At 42.3% G+C, this 19,374-nt stretch overlaps 3 protein-coding genes across 5 annotated transcripts; all 3 read left to right on the forward strand.

The window, feature by feature from the left end:
* The first annotated feature begins 1,782 nt into the window (after positions 1-1,782).
* Positions 1,783-7,037, forward strand: LOC310818620 (uncharacterized protein). 2 transcript variants are annotated; one of them, XM_083689617.1, is made up of 9 exons: positions 1,783-1,909; positions 2,416-2,757; positions 2,985-3,103; positions 3,436-3,595; positions 4,008-4,123; positions 4,723-4,882; positions 5,526-6,050; positions 6,171-6,273; positions 6,439-7,037. In XM_083689617.1, the coding sequence occupies exons 1-9, from the start codon at positions 1,849-1,851 to the stop codon at positions 6,533-6,535; spliced, it is 1,683 nt and encodes a 560-aa protein (XP_083545743.1). In that variant the 5' UTR covers positions 1,783-1,848; the 3' UTR covers positions 6,536-7,037. The 2 variants fall into 2 exon arrangements, with proteins under 2 accessions (XP_083545743.1, XP_083545744.1); XM_083689618.1 differs by having other exon boundaries at positions 5,529-6,050.
* Positions 7,038-10,848: 3,811 nt separating this feature from the next.
* On the forward strand, positions 10,849-16,276 carry LOC310819824 (uncharacterized protein). 2 transcript variants are annotated; one of them, XM_083691229.1, is made up of 6 exons: positions 10,978-11,086; positions 11,903-12,016; positions 12,921-12,963; positions 13,319-13,389; positions 14,120-14,196; positions 14,943-16,276. In XM_083691229.1, exons 1-6 carry the CDS (start codon positions 11,080-11,082, stop codon positions 15,456-15,458), a joined length of 828 nt encoding a protein of 275 aa, XP_083547355.1. In that variant the 5' UTR covers positions 10,978-11,079; the 3' UTR covers positions 15,459-16,276. The 2 variants fall into 2 exon arrangements, with proteins under 2 accessions (XP_083547356.1, XP_083547355.1); XM_083691230.1 differs by lacking the exon at positions 11,903-12,016 and having other exon boundaries at positions 10,849-11,086; positions 13,319-13,390; positions 14,118-14,196.
* A 135-nt stretch (positions 16,277-16,411) lies between these two features.
* Positions 16,412-18,498, forward strand: timm10b (translocase of inner mitochondrial membrane 10 homolog B (yeast)). Its single transcript, XM_083688539.1, has 3 exons — positions 16,412-16,668; positions 16,781-16,876; positions 17,212-18,498. The coding sequence occupies exons 1-3, from the start codon at positions 16,642-16,644 to the stop codon at positions 18,241-18,243; spliced, it is 1,155 nt and encodes a 384-aa protein (XP_083544665.1). The 5' UTR covers positions 16,412-16,641; the 3' UTR covers positions 18,244-18,498.
* The last annotated feature ends 876 nt before the right edge of the window (positions 18,499-19,374 follow it).

A 19,374-nucleotide genomic window follows, 5' to 3' on the forward strand; every position in this document is an offset into this window, starting at 1 on the left:
ACCAAATTCCTGGGGGTGCACATCAGCGAGGACCTCTCCTGGACCACCAACACTGCATCACTGGCGAAGACAGCCCAGCGGCGCCTCTACTTCCTCCGCAAGCTGAAGCGAGCAAAAGCTCCCACACCTATCCTGACAACATTCTACCGAGGCACCATTGAAAGCATCCTGTCCAGCTGCATCACTGTGTGGGGCGGTAGCTGCACCGAACACAGCAGGAAAGCACTGCAACGCATTGTGAACACAGCTGCTAAGATCATTGGTGCCCCACTCCCTTCCCTGCAAGAGACTTACTCCACCCGCCTCACCCGCAAAGCTACCTCGATTGTGAGCGACGCAAGCCACCCCGCACACAGTCTGTTCAGCCTCCTGCCTTCTGGAAGAAGGTATAGGAGCCTCCGTGCCCACACCACCAGACTCACGAAAAGCTTCATACCCCAAGCTGTCAGGAAGCTAAATTCTCTCCCCTCACTTCCCCCAGCCACATCCTCCAAGCTGCCAGGAAGTTGAAACCACCCCCCCCCTCCCAACCACCCCCCCCCTCCCAACCCTTCAGCCCCCCCCCCCTAAAAACACTACGGACTCTGGACAATCCACTATTCTATTGCTACAATCTACTATTGCACTATTATTTGTACACAGAATACACAGTATTCGGCTGCTATTTACTGTCTTTACTGACTGCTCTTTTTGCACTGTTTAAATTATTTTTATTGAATGTTTTACTTTTAGTATGTGTTATCTGTTGTGCCTGGGCACTTTATCTGTCTCACCGTGGGAGAGTGAGAAACGTCCTCTCGATTCTTTTGTATGTCTTGACATGTGAAGAATTGACAATAAAGCCACTTTGACTTTGACTTTGACTTAAGTGAGGATAAACAGAGCATGCATGGCATCATCCCACAGACCTCTCAATAAGTGTAGCTCTGCTTTTGACCAGCAGATGGAGTAGAACAGAGAAAGAAAGAAAGAAAGTGAGAGAGAGAGAGAAAGAGAGAGAGAGAGAAAGACAGACAGACAGACACAGACAGACAGACAGACAGATAAAGAGGATGTTCTAGTAACTGTCACACAGTTTGCTATCTGTGAAATAGAATGAGGTCATGCTGAGTCTAGGCCTGTATGACTCTACCCACAAGGGTAATTTGAGCAGGGCTGAATCAGAGGAAAATGCTATGTTGGTAACATACAGGTCTGATACTGAGGCGATGCATGTTGCTGACAGGGACACTCTATGATATGGATGAAGAGGAAAGCTTATCAACTAGGTACTTGTGTCAGACCCATCCAATCCATGTTTTTCCTGTCACCTCAAATCAATGACCAAACCAATAACGAAGACCTGTTTGAAGTTGAAATGTTGTTTAGTTTGGCGCAGAAATAAAGCACTGGGGAGAATTGATATACCGTTTGTGTGCCTTTTCTTTCTTCACACTTTAATTTTTAACGTTATTCAATGTTTTTACCCTTCACCTGAAAATCAATGAACCAACATACTACTTCTGGTCAATATGCACATGTAATAAAAGCTTTTTATTCTAAAACCCACACGTGTGCCTGGACATAGATTATGCCTCCCAACTTGTTTTGTGGATATAGATTCCTTTTATGAGTTCCTAAGTAGATGTCATCAAGCACCTCTCTCTCTCTCTCTCTCTCTCTCTCTCTCTCTCTCTCTGTCCATGTCTGTCACTGTGGCTTCCTGTGTAGGTCACCACACTCTCTCTCTCTCTCTCTCTCACTCTGTTCCTGTCGTCTACCCATCTTCTACTTTAACCTCAATCGCATCATCTCTCTCTGCACCCTTCTCTCAAACCTCTGTCAGTGCAGATTCTGGAAAGCTCAGATATGGCTGTCACTGAGACAGTGACCGCTCTCTTCCTCCTCCTCTTGGCTTCCATCCCTCAAGGTAAGTCTTGACCAGGGCTCTTTTAACCCTTTTTTCATGTGCTCTTAGTGTTTTTCATGATGAATAAACCCCAGGATCCCCAGTCCTAGTTCTCTGTAACCACTGCCCACTACATTACCATTTGCTAGAGCTTAGTTTGTGAGGAAAGCTTTGTAATGTGGCATAAGAACTATTACTTCACTAGAGCATCGTGACTGATTCTAACATCGTTAAGTGAGTTCCTACAGTTAGACTTTGAAGTGATGTAAAATAGACTGACAGCTGTGCTCTTACTCTTGATAATAATCACTGTTGTGACTAGATATATCCAGGATCATAAATACTATGAAAATATAGTAAATCTGAAAAAATATGAGTATGTGATTAGTTGAGATAACATTGCTCTCGTAGTTCTGATGAATTGGCAGTTCCCATGGTTTCAGTTAGAGTTATGGTTAACCCTATCCCTAACACTAACCCTAACCCTAACCCTAACCCTAACCCTAACCCTAACACATGTGTGGCAGGGCTCCCAGAAGTGCTTCACCATATGTCAGCATTGGCCGGCCAGAACATCAGCCTACCCTGTCTTCTGGTAAATGAACCTAACATCAGCATTATTCAGATCGAGTGGAGGAAGGACGGGAAGCCAGAAGACCATAAGCTGGTTGTGTATAGCCAAGATAGAGGTTCCCATCCATTCTGGCCCAACGTTACTGTGCAGGTAAAAAAAGATGCAAAGGGTCAGCTGAGGGGCTTGTATCTGGAACTGCAGGGAGTGGAGGAGTGGGACAGAGGGCAATACATCTGTGAGCTTACAACCTTCCCTCAAGGCACCATCAGAAAGGTGACACAGCTGAACGTCAATGGTATGGACAGCCTAGGATGTCTGAGTGCAGTTGTGTATCTTGTGTTTTCTTGCTACAGTACAAGTTTTGTAAACTTTCTGTCCTGCCTTATGTCATGGTTTGTGTGTGTGTGTGTGTGTGTGTGTGTGTGTGTGTGTATGTGCGTGTGTGTGTGTGTGTGTGTGTGTGTGTTGTAATACAGCACAATGTTGTTTGTAATACAGCACACTCTCTGCATCTCTCTGTAGACCTGCGGCTTTCTGCTGAACTGATCTCACCAAAGGAGGAAATAAGAGAGGGGGAGGACGTGGTGATTGTCTGCTCCAGCACCCCTAAGGCAGACAGCTACAGCATGCGGTTCTTCAAGGTGAGTCCTCATACCCTCAACCATTCACTGCAACTCCAAGACAAGCAATCTAAGGGTTGCAAACAGTTCACTTGAAACACAGGGCAATAAGTCAAATATGGTAGTGTGGATGTGGCAAGACCAAATATATATGTTACGGTAAAAGTGTTACATCAGGAAATCTATACATCTATACGATTTTACACATTTCCCGTAACATATACACCAAAGACCACTTTGCAGGACAGTACAAGTAACATACACATATCCATTGTGATCCTAAACATTTTTTTATTATATAGACTTTATTGTTGTATTTAATGAATATTATTGTTATTATTCCTGTCTTTCAGAATGACACCTATGTCCTCCATAACCAGAATGGAGCATTCACCTTAGAGAAGGTGACGAGGGAGAGCAGTGGCCTCTACATCTGCCAGCCAGAGTGGGGTTCAGTGGGTGACTTTCTCCATGGCCAGGACCATTACACAACCGTTAAATTATCCGTTAGCTGTAAGTATATTATACTGCCGTAGAGCTAGCGATGGGAAATGAGTGCTACTTGTTTATAGCCTACCACACAAGAGGTTCCTGGGAGTTATAACTAACTAACTAACGAACTAACTAACTAACTAACTAACTAACTATATATTTAGTAGTAAAGGCACTTATCTATCTCCATAGCCTGTCCTCCGATTTTACCTCCACCAGCCTCCCCTGCTCTGCATGTGTAGTTTCAAACAATCTGATCAATTTTACTGATCAACTGGGACAAACCATACACACCATACATGTGACTATGCATTGAAGAAATATTCTTAATTCTTGATTGGGAATTGATCCCATGTAGGAACAATAATAGGTCAATCCCTAAAATCAGTGAGATTATAGCAGAACTTATTGTCACTGTTGTCTCCCTCAATAGATGTGGATGATATTAAGTGTGCTGCTAACAGCACCATTAAAGTCAATGCTGGTGAGAATGTGACCATTCACTGCACTGCTGATGCATCCCCCCCTGCTCAGTACAGGTGGATGAAGGTAGGACATTGCTGCCTGCATTACAACTGCACTGCTATTTATTACTGAAATACACATTCATTTTTGCAATAGTGTTTACGCTGAGTTTTACGTGTGAGTGTCAACGGCTACCTGTAAAAGCCTTCTATACGAGGGAAAACACTGAAAGGAAAACAGCGTACAGTGTTCGAGAGAGATAAAAGGTACTGCTGACCAAAAAGACCACAAAAAGACACTAAAGCCTAAAGTAAACGGTGATGTTTTTTGTCCTTGTTGAGGCGGGAGGACTAGAAAAAGTTGTAAGGCGATGGGTTATCCAACTGTCTATTAATGGTGAAAAGTCAGCAGACATTACTACTTCAGTGCAATAAGTCTTCAGAGATATCAAGGTCTAAGGTCAGAGATATCAAGGTCTAACGTCAGAGATATCAAGGTCTAGTTCAGTAGAAGCAAATTTAAGATGTTTTGCTTCAGTAGAAGCACATTTAAGATGTTGCCTCTGCCTTTAACTTTGATGATGCATTAGAAGAGCCAATTAGATTACTCCTATAACTGTAACAGTTATAGTAAGTGCCAAAAAGTCCATTACGTCTCACATAGGCTAATTGTGTTTCTCGCAGGACAACAAATTAATGTCAGTTGGAGGATCTCTGGAGCTGTGGTATGTGAGCGAGGCTCAGGCAGGGGTGTACACACTGACTGTCACCACAGGAAACAACACCATCCATAGAAAGGAGGCAGTGTTTAACATCACCATGCTGACAATGAGGTCGGATACAGGTGAGAGAGAGGAGAGGAGACTAGAAAGGTATAGTTTCAGGAAAATATATGTGGGATGGGAAAAACAGGTGAGAGACTATAGAAAATTGTCTGTACCTAATGTGTGTGTGTGTGTGTGTGTGTGTGTGTGTGTGTGTGTGTGTGTGTGTGTGTGTGTGTGTGTGTGTGTGTGTGTGTGTGTGTGTGTGTGTGTTGTGTGTGTGTGTGTGTGTGTGTGTGTGTGTCTGTGTGTGTGTGTGTGTGTGTGTGTGTGTGTGCGCGTGTGTGTGTGTGTGTGTGTGTGTTTATGAGGAGGTATACACCCCCTCTCTCTCCTCATCCTGTGTGCATGCAGGAGGGGACTGGTTGAGTCAGTTCTATGAAAAACACGGTTAGAGATTTTTTTGACACATGCAAACGTTCTTAGTCACTTCCTGCTGCTCTTCCTCTACCTCACCACTCAGCTACACCACAGTCAGCTCCACAGAGTAAACAAACCCAAAGAGCTGTTTTTCATATAGTAAGATCAGCATTTGTTCATTGAGGAGTGCATAGACTGACATCTGCTGGCCATTTTAGGCCTAAAATAGTTTCTGGTGGAAAGTATTTTGATGTAGCACGGCACAAGCATTGACAGTTTTTCCTATGCCACATTCCTCCACAGCAGAATTGACCACAGAGCCTCCCTCTACCACTGTGAACCCAACCCAAACTGTTACCCAAGCAGACCCAACCCACACCACATCTACCAGCAGCTGGCCTTCAGCTACTGGTAATAATGTAACCTGGCCTATGGATACTGGCACTGATGTACCCTGGCCCACTGGTACCGGCACTAACGGAACAGCAGACATAACAGAGTCTTTTGATGTCACAACCTCACCAGTGAACCCTAGGGTCTCTAACATCAGCACCACGACCCCCCTTGTCACCGACTCAACAGCTGACCACTCGATCAACTCTACTGACCTGTCAATCAAGACCGAGACAGGATCAACAGAGTCAACCATCAGCAGCTCCACTAACAGTCCAATGAGAGTCCCATCTCCAGGCCAATCAGGGTCCACCTTTACATCAACAATCCAATCAGAATCCTCCTATCCACGGCACCAGAATGAGTGGAGCACAGTGGGTAACGGAGGGCAGGGGAACGAGTCGCGAGATGTGACGCCCAAAGATGATGGGCCAGGTACAGCTTGGGAGGGTTTATTGGGGATATATGTTGTACTGTATGTGAACCAGCATTGTTGAACAAATATAGGGTAATATTACTCTTGTTGTTAAAATCTACTACACCCCCTTCTCTCAGTGAACGTTGCTCATCAGAGATACGTGATGTTCATCATTCTGCCTATCCTGGCATTCCTTCTCTTGGTTGGGATTCTCTACAGGAGATATATCATCCAGAAGAGGTGAGCTTGTTTTTTTCTTTCTTGTTGTTGTTTTGTGTTTGTTTTTTGTGCGTGGGCCTTCCTTCCTGCATTTACATATGTATGACACCATGTTTTTCACTGTTTGCCTGTCTGTGTTTCTCTCTCTCTCTCTCTCTCTCTTTTGTCTTCTCTTACTTTCTCCAGGATGGACCTGCCTCCACCGTTCAAGCCCCCTCCTCCTCCAGTGAAGTATACATCCATAAAGACTCAGGACATCCCAATGACAGACATCCTCACCTGAAGAGGGCGCTGGTGAATTGAGTGTGCAGAGCCATATGCAGTTCAACCAGCTGCCATGACCATAGCTATAGCATTCCAATTTGCATTATAGTCTACTGTAATTGTTTTTGAACTTTTGGTGCTAGTATTGCAACTATTCAAATCTTACATCTCAAACTGAGTTTACTGACCTCTGCACAGTTGTCCTATTTAGTTATCTCTGGAATGTGAATGTTGATATTGCCTCTTTGAATAGCCTTGCACTTTAACAGCTTTAGGCTCTTACGATGGTATGATTTCACCGCAATCTATTATGTTTTTGTTCTCTATTCAATTCGCTTTTTGACTTGAAGCTTTTCTGCTAAAAATTGTCAGACATCTTTCATTTCTAATGGGTAAACTGATAATATAAATACAATGTTTATGTAAAACAGTTTTCATATTTTTTTTTTATAGCTACTGAATGTAAATAATGTTTTCAAAATCACAATCTGAAACAAGTTTTTAATAAAAAAAAACTTTTTGCAAAACTCACTGTAAAGTTATAATTCAGTAAATCACACAGTCAAACACATGGCAATCCTGAGTAGCGGAACAGAATAAGGAAGACAGTAAAGCTCACAGTTTTATGTCTGATATCCTGACTCTGTCCATCAGTTGAGGAATTAGCCTAGCGTAGAAGTGACTCCACCTGTAAGAAGACGAAGTAAACCTATTTCTGAAGTTAAAAAATGAAGTAAACCTATTTCTGAAGTTAAAAAATGAAGTAAACCTATTTCTGAAGTTAAAAAATGAAGTAAACCTATTTCTCTAGAAAGTGTTTGAAATGCAGGTGTGGAATTCTAGAATGGAACACTCCACTGCAACGAGCCTTAATGACTTCCGCCCAGTTGCACTCACGCCCATCATCATGAAGTGCTTCGAGAGGCTGGTCCTAGCTCAACTCAAGACCTGTTTACCACCCACACTGGACCCCTTCCAATTCGCCTACCGTCAGAACAGGAGTACAGAGGATGCCATCTCAACGGCACTTCACTCCGCCCTGTCCCACCTTGACAATAGCAACACCTATGTGAGAATGCTGTTCATTGACTTCAGTTCAGCTTTCAACACCATCATCCCCTCCAAACTGATCACCAAACTCAGTGAACTGAGCATCAATACCTCTCTCTGCAACTGGATTCTGGACTTCCTAACCAACAGGCCGTAGTCTGTCAGGCTACATAACCACACCTCCTCAACCCTCACCCTGAACACCGGCGTTCCAACAGGCTGTGTGCTGAGCCCCCTCCTTTACTCCCTCTTCACCTACGACTGCACACCTGTACATGGCTCAAACACCATTGTTAAGTTAGCAGACGACACAACGGTGATTGGTCTCATCAGCAACAACGATGAGACGGCCTACAGGGAGGAGGTCCAGCACCTGACAGTGTGGTGCACCGACAACAACCTGGCTCTCAACACCAGAAAGACCAAAGAGCTCATTGTGGACTTCAGGAAATCAAAAGCTGGCACACACACCCCCATCCTCATCAATGGGACTGAGGTGGAGCGAGTCACCAGCTTCAAGTTTCTGGGTGTCCACATCTCTGAGGATCTCTCCTGGACCCTCAACACCTCTACCCTGATCAAGAAGGCTCACCAGCGTCTCTTCTTCCTGAGGAGACTAAAGAAGGTAATCATAACAATCTTCTACCGCTGCACCATCGAGAGCATCCTCACCAACTGTGTCACAGTATGATATGGCAACTGCTCTGCCTCTGACCGGAAAGCACTGCAGAGGGTGGTTAAAACTGCCCAACGCATCACCGGTTCCTCACTCCCCTCCATTGAGGCTGTCCAGGGCAAGAGATGCTTGCGTAAGGCACGCAGCATCGTCAAGGACATTTCTCACCCCAACCACAGGCTGTTCACCCCACTCCCCTCCGGGAGGCGCTACAGGTCTCTCCGCACCCGAACCAGCAGGTTCAGAGGAAGCTTCTTCCCTGCAGCTGTCACCCTACTGAACTCCAACTCTGCACCTAGGTGACAACCTACCAACCCCCCCCCCCCCCCCCTGGACAATTGTACTACTCTTACCCTACAGTATTCCTATAAACTGTACATACTGTATCCTCACTTGTACACACTGCTCTTATACTACATACTACTGCTCTTCTGTACATATCTCTATACTGTTCATAATCTGTCTATACTGTTCATAATGCACATATCCTTTTTTTTTAATGCTACTGTTAATACACTGCACATATCTGTACATACTGTACATATCTGTTTATACTGTTCATACTGCATTCCATATTTATTCTGCTTATTTACTCTAATGTTACTGTTAATACATATATACTGCTTATACTGCACTGCCTATACAGCTCATATGCTGCTTACACTGTTCATACTGCATTCTATTTATTCTGCTTATAATGTTACTGCTAATACATATACTGCTTATACTGCACTACTTATACTTATACTGCACTACTATACTGCTCATATGCTGCTTACACTGTTCATACTGCATTCTATTTATTCTGCTTATAATGTTACTGCTAATTCATATACTGCTATACTGCACTACTATACTGCTCATATACTGCACTACCTGTATATACTGTTCACACTGCACTTTTCTGCTTTTTTTGCACTTCTGGTTAGACGCTAACTGCATTTCGTTGTCCCTGTACTTGTACTCTGCACAATGACAATAAAGTTGAATCTAATCTAATCTAATCTAATCTAAAGTTTCCTTCGTCCTCCTACTTCAGCCACATTCTCCTGTGACCCAGATAAAAGGTCTCCCAATGGCACGACTGACAGGAGGCCTGCTGATGGAACTTACCTTCAATCAAAGCAAACTACAGTCTCTGTGAGGAGCCAACACAGCACATGTCAGCCTTCAGACAGCATTATTTAGTCAGGTACTGTATAAAGCAGATGGAATGTGTGCCACGTGGAGGGTGTGTACTGTATGTCCTGTATACATCGTCAAACAAATGAGGGAAACAAACGTAACTAAACAAACTCCCAACTTAATTCAATTCAAAACTGCATTGGTCCTGCTGATGCACTTCTGCACTTCTGCACTTCTGCGCCCCATCACCTCTGTATGTACACTACTGTATACTGCACTGTATAGAGGGACTTTCATAGAAAGTCTGGAAGGTACGACGTCCTTGAGACCAGAAGTTGAGCACCCCTACAATCAGATGGCAGATGTCAGTCAGATGTTAGTTATGTGGATGAATACTACTGGCTGCCTAGCCCGCCCTGTAGAAGTTTTCAGTTATGTAGACATTTGCTATTGCATGCTTTGTCATTGACTACCTGGCCTGCTTCAAAGTCCTCAGTTACCACAGGGCTACATGAAAACTCATGAGGAGACAAAACCACAGACCACAGCGCTCTCGCTGACCAGCTGATGTGAGACCCACAGACTGTGAACGACGGTGGTGGTATTCCCTCACAGGTCACACACACACACACACACACACACACACATTAGGTACAGACATGCTCACACACACACACACACGCTCACACACACACACACACACACACACACACACACACACACCCACACCCACCCACACCCACACCCACACACACCCAGACCCACACACACACACACACACACACACACACACACACACACACACACACATACACATACATACACTTATCAACACTGCATACAGTGTTTATTATTCTAAAAATATATTAATAGTTTGACCCTTCACATAGGGTATGTCTATGAATGGACTGTGCTTTATTCTGAATAGAGCTCAGAGCTTTGTGGTCTCTTAATCAGATATTACAAGAATAATTTACACATCAAGACACATCCTGCTTACGCTGCAGTGGTCGGAAATGGAAAATTGAAAACAATGATACATTGTACTTGTGGTTGGGGGAGGGGGGGGTTATGATGATGCTGTGTTACTCACCCAAAATATGCATACAGTACACATGAAACACATGCATTCATTCTTTTACCGTAAGTCTAAACTGTGAGTGAAAATTAATTCTAAAAAAGCAGCTGCACTAAATCTGGGTTTTGTTTTAGTTGTGATACTAAAATCATACTATTGGTATTCCAGTGTACTGTATGATCATTATGAAGTTACAGTATATTGCATTGGGTTGTGTTATGAAGAGCCCCATCACTTTATTCTAAAACTCAAGGAATAGTCGATGCTCAGTTTTAGACTGTACCTAACTGCAGATCTTCTGTTAACTTAAGATGACTCCTTGCATCGAATGTGGTTGCCATGTTTCCTGTTTGTAACTGAAAAAAGACTTAGACTAGAACTAGAAATGGTAGAGTGAGAGAAGGTAAAAATAGACAATACTGTCAAAAAAACAGCAAGCCAGCCTCATCAGGGACTATATCCAGTGATGCCCTTTGGCCTGAGACAGCTAGAGAGAGAGAGAGAGAGAGAGAGAGAGAGAGAGAGAGAGAGAGAGAGAGAGAGGGAGAGAGAGAGGGAGAGGAAGAGAGACAGAGAGAGTTTGAGAGAGTGAGAGAGGGACCATCATTATTCCATAATTCAAGACGGCTGAAAGATGGCTGGTAAGCTCAAAAGTTTCAACCTCCTGTCACAAATTGTCTTGTGTCCATTTACTGTCTGTCCTATGTACATTATTTCCCACTATGTTACTTGACGATAAACTATTTAATGTATTTTAGTTACACACTGGTTGGTACTAAAAACTGCTTTGATCTGATCTACAGTATGTAACGGAGACACACAGACACATGTTCAGATCCAAGCAACCATGTTCATGTTCTTGTAGATGTCTTAGTTCATGGACAACATTATTCTAGGTTGTTTGTAGTCCAAATGTAGTTTAGATAACATGACACTCCTCCGCCAGGTCTGCTTGGGGAATTACTGTAACCTCTATAATAATTTTACAATATATCTCTCATTTTACTTACATCAAAGAGATAGTATTACAATTATGTGATGATCTACAACAAGAGTGTTTACCATGGAATATTTCATTTGAGAGTTTATAGAATTAATGAATTCTGCAACTGCAGTTGACATTACAAAGGCATAATTCCACTGTATTACTAGGAGAAAGGTTGATATGATAATTGTTATGATTACGCTTTAGTAAATGTTTAACTTCACGTGAAGTAGTTCTGTTCACCAAAGGAAGACAAAAAGTGTTTGCAAATGTATTGCACTGCGTATGCATAGAAATCCATGTACAGAACTTAAGCTAAACAGGTCATACTTGTGTATAGTAAATGTAATGTGTGTGGTGCAAATGTTATCTACAGTGTCTCATGTCTAATTTCATACAGCTAATGTACAGCTAATTCCATAGGTGTTCAAACTGTGCAAATGCTTAATCAGTTTTGTCTGTGTTTTGGTAGACTGCCTTGTGGCCTGGGTAGTTCTATGTCTGACCAGTCTAGCTCTGCTCATCTCTGTGACTGTGAATGTTATGCTGTGCTTTATGAGACGCAGGGACAACAGACACAGAACAGGTACGTTCTCTGACACTTCTATGAATGAAGACAGCCAACACTAACTAAATATGGTATTGCTTTTTTAAATATAATGGTGATCACAAGAGGTGTGGTTACAATAGAAATGACCATATTAGTGAGCACTGGCTATCATGAAGTTGAAGTCATATTACTAGGGCTGCAATATCCAAGCACACATCTACTGTATTTATTTGTGAGCAATTTTTGGAGACACAAACTCAGACAAACGCAGACAAAACACAGCAGACAAAATACAATATCTACCAAACATAATTCTAATATCCTTTTCTAGAAAGACCAAGGTCTTACATCCTACATTAATGTTGAATTAAAATTGAATCAGATTTTTCTTGTAGCTTGTGCTTTTATACATATTTCATTCATTGCACAATGGACATCATTTTTATTTGAAAACTGCAAGTCGAAAGTTGAGGAAAGACTTTAATGAGGCTACTGTATGACTGCTTGCTCTAGGTGGTTGGCCTATAGTAAATGTACATAGAGAGCAAATATATATGCCCTTTGTATGTGGCTTATAAGTAAGGGAAATTGTTTATGTATCTATTGTCTATTTAAATATTAATTTGTAGAAAAATGTCCTCTATTTCACTTCCTTATAGGCATACATTATTCATAAGCTATATAATAAGCTAAAAATTACAAAAAAATGTTTTTACTGTATTTTGCTATGTATTTGTTTGGTCATAAGAAATCCCTTTTAGGTTTTTTGTTCAAGCACAGTGACCCTTTTCCCACTTCGTAACTGATCCCCTATGTGGTCTACAATAGCTACATCTTCGCTCAACTCAAAGTTTTCCGTCTCATCTCTCACCTAAAACAAACAAACATCTCTCACCTAAAAACAAAAGGTAACTGATTTTCCACCACTTCAATTTCACAGACACTGAAGAGCTTCTGTGCCCACAACCCTATCGAAGAGAGAGGTACTAGTTTAGCCTACATTTTAAAATGTTTGTGTAAAATGTCTATACAGCACAGTCTTTTGACAGGTCAGGTGTATTTGTATACGTGTGTGTGTGTGTGTACATGTTTGCTACTGTACTGTACAGTCGGTGTGTTAGCTACCTGTCTTGTCATCTGTGTGTCTGGAGAGAGGGATCTAAATGTTATTCACTTACTTTGTTTTGCCATTTACTTGACCTTTGTTTAGCCAGGTCAGTACAGTACCTGATAAGCTAATTCTATTTTACAATGATAATCTGGCTGGTCAAGAAGAGAACAGTTGGACAAACATGGTATCTGCTGTGTGTTATTATCCCATTATCCCGTTGTCCCCAGTCCCAATAGGTTTGAGGAAGAGCACCAACAGCAGGAGAATCCCATCTATGGAAACATTAACACAGACAGAGGTGAGCTAAGCAATTATAATCTATGGAGCAGTTTACTACTACAGACGTTTATTTTTGTTGAAAAACTTGCATCGATTCAGTTATGTTAGATGACTGAAGGTCCATTGCCATCTTTAAATTCACCTTGACAAATGTTCTACGACCTGTGTCTATGAGTGCATTTTTGAACATATTAGTGGTATAGCGCTGTTTTGACAAATGTTATGGACCAATGTCTTACAATTAACAAAGCTTATATTGGAGAATCTAGAGAATCGCTTTGACAAATGTTCAACAACAAATGCAGAGAAGTGGATTTCTGTGGACCAAATTGTCATCCAACCAATTTCTTAGATAGAATAGATAGATTGTAAATACTGTAAATATAAAAACAAATATAAAATATACAAATATAAAAACAATTTAAAAAATCATTTTGCTTTGCACATTTCAAACAATACTCCACACCAGATGACCTTTTACCTCTTATTTCCATTTAATGTTGCAAGATTACAAGATTAAGTTATACCTTTACATTTGTTTGTTATGTTTCCAAATACTATTTCTAAAATACAATTGTTCAGCAGCAAGATAGACTGCTCTTACTGTATATCAGTGGAATGAGGTCAAATCTTATCATGCATATTTTGAAACTGCCGCCACTGAGAAAGATCCACCTTGATATCATGCATGTTGTAAAAGAGAAAAGTATAATGCATTGATGACTGGATTTTGTGTGTTTTATATGCAGAGTCTGAGGGAAACATTGAAGTGTCGTATGTGTGCTACGAACCAATGACCAAGCGGCGCTCCAGAGAGGACAGAAAGGTAGTTGTATTATGATAAATATTTTAATAATACTTTTATGATACTACTTGTATCATATGTGTGCATAACAACATTGCATATTTCATTCAAATAATTTCTGCACCATTGAAAAGTATAGAATCTGTTCTCATTTGACAATCGTCATGTGTTTACTAGGCATGGCAATATGAATTAAGATACATTTTCAGACTGAGTGGAATTGAACAGTTATTCAGGCCATTATATTACTGTGCAAAGCTCTTTAACTTGACATCTAATGCTAGTTTCATAACTGAAGACATTGATATACTTATAGCTGTGGTCAAGGTTCTCATACCACAAACTGTACAAGCGAGACAATTGCTGATCTAAAAATAGAATAACCTCACTCTGCAATGCATGATATGCTATAAGTGACAGGATGCCATCTCAGCTAATGAATCATTGAGAAGTGCAGTACTGTCACGTCTGCTTTTAAATACCCTATTTACAGTATGTTGATGGCAAAAATGGCAAAATGAAAGTCGCTCTTCTCTTAATGAATGTCACGGCAATGAGAAAAGTGGGTGCGACTTTCATTTTCATAAGTTTCATTGAGTTGCATGTGTTCCGTCAGTGTGCACCTCGCCTTGTGTGCGGATTCTTTATTCATTTTATACATCAGTCATGGAGAGATCAAGAATTACGCCGATGTGACAACAATCTAACCATCTTATCACATGAATATCTCATCCACCACTAACCCCACCACCATTCCCTAACCCCAGCGAACAGAGCCAGACCTGAACTATGCCTCTCTGGATCTAAATGTGGCTCAGAAACGCAAGAAGAAGCGGCACCAGCAGCAAGGCCAGACCCAGCTCCAGAACAAGCTCCAAGCCTGCCAATCTCAGTCTCTGTCCCTGCCCCTAGCCCAGATGGGGGTTTTCTTGGAGGTGGAGGCTGAGGTGGAGGCCTCCCTGCCCTCCCGAGGCAGCAGTCCCTTGGTTTCCTGCAACAGCATCTACCTCAACAGTCAGCAGCTGGCACTAGAGACAGAGGATAGAGAGAGGGAGTGGGAAAGGGAGAGGGAGTGGGAAAGGGAGAGGGGAAGAGAGACAAATACAGCAAAAGAGGATGAGAGGGGATGGGACAGGGATAGTGAGTGGGGGAGAGGGAGAGATGGAGGGTGGGAGAGGGAGGATATGAAAGTGAAGTGTAGAGATAATGATGGTAACATAGAGAAAGAAGTGGTGGATTTGGAGGCCTTTCATGAGGGTTCTGATACGCAGCCTGAGCCATGAGCAGGTCCGCATTCCTGCCAACATATAGGGGTCAGGAAGGAAGATGAGAGTCCTGGCATGATAGAACCATGACCTGTGTTGTTTTGAATGAATCCTGTCGCCTACTGAGCAATGTGAAGACACAAGCATTTATTTATATATTGCAATGAAGTTGAGTGCTTTTGTAAAACTCAGGTGCCATACTATAGATTGTACCCAACTCAGCCCTTCCGCCTTCTTGACATTTTGCACCCGCACATTCACTAAACATTGTTTATCACAGTGATGAGGGGAGGGGTGGATGTAGCACAAGGAATGCTCTATACATATGTGACATTTTGAGGTTGAAGGTCACCGAGTGGAAATATCTGTGTGTTTCTTGTGAAAGATGAAGCAAACATCAAAACAACTCCAGCTCTCAGGGCGTTACTGGTATACTGTATGAAATGTGGTGTATTACTCTATGTTCCAACTGGACAAACCAAAAATGAACTCAAAAGGAGTTAATGCACATGGACCAGATATATGCCCAATCTTATTCTGACCTCTTTAGTCTTGTTTATCATACATATTTTCCTTTAGGTTACAAAGTTATATGGCATAAAATAAATAATAATCGTATTTTTTGCTGTAGATTAACCAAAAATGTCTGAAGGATTCACCAAGAAATCAGAGCTGTATAACTGTCACTATATCTATAATAAAACAGGCATATGCTCAAAGATGCAAATGTACATGATTCTTTTGATATGTGTTGTTTTTGTTTAATGTCTTTGAATACGTACCCAAGCATTTAATTGATATAGCTACCTTTATGTTAGTAACAGACACCCAGTGTTGTGTTTGATTGGCTCCATCAGACCAATCGCGTGCAAGGTGTGCACCAATGAGAGAATTCTGTAATCCGTTAATAATGATCCCGACTTCATAATGACGTACCTAAGGGGGCGTGGTTATCTGTGAAACAACATGGCAGCGCTCATATGAAAGTCATGCCTCTCTCTCCTGTCACATGAATGTGGTTATGTTCAGGCGTGTTTTATCGTAGCATTAACTTTTTTTTTACAGATTCATATTAACTTAATGTCGTGTGTAGGTATTGTTTCAGTTAAACACATACACGGAGTCTGGTAAGACAATTTATTGATAGCTCAAAGCACTGTAAAGCTAACTAGCTAACGTTAGCCAATTTGACAGATTTGCCATGGAACCAGACTCACAATTACGCAATGTAAGTAACGTGACATTCCACATTTCAATCATATAGATAGCCACTGAATGACATTGTGTTTATTTGTAAGTGTGTCATTGAATCATCATGACCATGTCTCTGGTTGTCGCAGCTGCGGGACTTCCTTATGGTTTACAACCGTATGACAGAGATTTGCTTCCAGCGATGCTCAAGCAACTTCAACTACAGAAATCTCACCATGGACGAGGTAAGAAGAACAGTGGCATGTCTTGTAGTCTCACTTTGATTTGTGTTTGAGAGTGAACATGTATCTTCCTCTCTCAATGGAAATGATTGCTCATAAGATGGATTTTGGTGAACCATCATCCTCCACCATAATGATTGATAGTGAAGAATGAATGAGACTGCTATAGACACTGACACACAAGATCCTTGAAATGATGCATTGAAAGTTGCCAATGATATGAACTGATATTGATAGGCACACATGCATTATTAGACTTAAATGTAACACATGGACAATGATATTAAATTGTTTGCATGGCCATGATTTCAGCCTCAGTGTCATTGTTGTTTCCATAGGAGCGTTGTGTGGATAGCTGTGCAGGGAAGCTGATCCGCTCCAACCACCGTCTGATGGGGACCTATGTGCAGCTGATGCCCGGCATGGTGCAGCGACGCGTGGAGGAGATGGAGAACAAGGCTAAGGAGGCAGACAAGCTAGCAGAGGCTGCAGCAGCAGCAGGGGCACTGGAAGGGGCAGCAGCTGGGGTGCCTGCTACTCCAGAGGGGTCACCACTAGCTGAAGCAACCCTTATCTCATCTCCAGCCTCATCTATGACAGAAGCACCTCCGATGACCATAACAGGGTTGTCTGATGTCTCACCTTTTCTTGTACCATCCTCAACTGGACTGGCAGCTGATATACCTGTAGTGTCATCCCCAGCACCGGTTCTAGGTGAAGCCATGGTGGCTTCGGAGGTTCCAGTCTTAAAGCCTGCAGGGTTAAACCTATCAGCTGAGCTGTCTCCGGCTGCCTCCATATCCATAGCAGCTCTCCCGCCAGCCCAAGAGGGTAACATAGCAGCAGCCACGCCGCTTACACCTGCAACAGCAGTGATTCCCTCCTCGCTGTCCCAAGCTGTGAATGGATTAGCGCTAACTGCAGTCATACCTTTAGAGTTGCCCCCTATCATACATGAGACACCCACAGCAGGCTTAGCAACACCTATATCAGCCCCAACCATGGCAGGAAGCTCTGCACCAGTCACATCACTTCCACCCACGTTTACACCTGTGACACCAAGAACGCCATTAGAGGTTACACCAGCGGCCACGATCCCGGCTCCTACCCTGTCTAATGTAACACAGAGCCCAGCAGCTGCAGTAGCACCAGTGGTTCCCCCAGTGTCAGCCCCAGTAGTGATGCCCAGCCCAAGTCAGCCTGAGGGAGTGAAGCCCCTGTCTGCCCCTGTCCTGGCTCCCCCAGTAGAGAACCTCGCCCTTCCAAAGGCCGTCAGTATTACAGCTCCTACCAGCAATAATGACGTGTCCTTTACCCCAAGTATACCACCCTCCACTGTGAACAAACAGGATTCACAGCCACCATCTTGAGTGAATAAGACCGATCAAAGTGTTTATAATGTGTATCAGGCTTGACATACAGTACGGCATAATCCATATTAGTTGCCCTGCACTTATGCTACTGTACTATGTATTACCTGGAGGGGCAACTGACCATTAACAATGAAGATGAAATGATAAAAGTACTATGTTCATGTTGAAGCTTATTCAGAACTGTATACATCATAATGGACTGTGTTGGTTGATCAGAGAACTCATTGCTTTACGTTTTTTTGTTGTCATTAAAAGATGGAAGTTTTTCCTGTGGTTGTGATTTATTTCTACCCCTTTCCTATGATGTGTAAATGTATGTGATATGAGTAGGAAGCGTGGAGAAATATGATATTTCTGAAGAAATATGCACGTGGCATTTTATGGTCATCTGCAATAGATGGAATGACACCACATTAGAATATTCAGATGCCCTTTTGTTATGTTTTTTTTTAACTGTGTCTTGTCTTATGTGTTTTGTGAGGCACAAACATTTCTCTAGGGGTCCTTGCTGTATTACATATGATGTTTATCCCAAATTTTAGATTTAAGTCAATGGTCATGTCAAATGAGAAGATAGCCTACATGCCATATATGTGTTGACATGTACACATACTGTACACATTACACACGTCTTGGTTTATGTGTGTATGGTCCTGTATGGTACAGGTGGTGGTATGTCTTGGTTTATGTGTGTATGGTCCTGTATGGTACAGGTGGTGGTATGGGTGCCCTGTAACGGCACAATTGCTTGTTCAAACCCCACCGAAGCTGATCTTCCTCAGTTGCTACAGTATGCTAATAGCACTTACTTATTATAATGGCATGGCAATCAAACCTCTACAATCATATGTATCCCCCTTGTTTTGCCTATTCTACCTACATAGATAAACACATGTTTACTCAGTTTCTCTGCTGTCTAGAGATTGGATAACAATTGTAGTTGTTGTTGTTGGTGAACAGTTTATTAACAACAGGGCCAGTATGAGTTAAACCAGAGCCAAGCCATCAATCTGCTTTATAGTCTCTGTCAGAGTGGGGAACACTACTTTCCCTCAGCTGTAAATCCTGCTGCTCAAACATATAATTGCTAAGACTTGACTGAGGGGTATTGTTACAATTATGTCCACT

Source organism: Argentina silus, assembly GCF_951799395.1.
Source record: "Argentina silus genome assembly, chromosome: 2".
Classification (NCBI taxonomy): domain Eukaryota; kingdom Metazoa; phylum Chordata; class Actinopteri; order Argentiniformes; family Argentinidae; genus Argentina; species Argentina silus.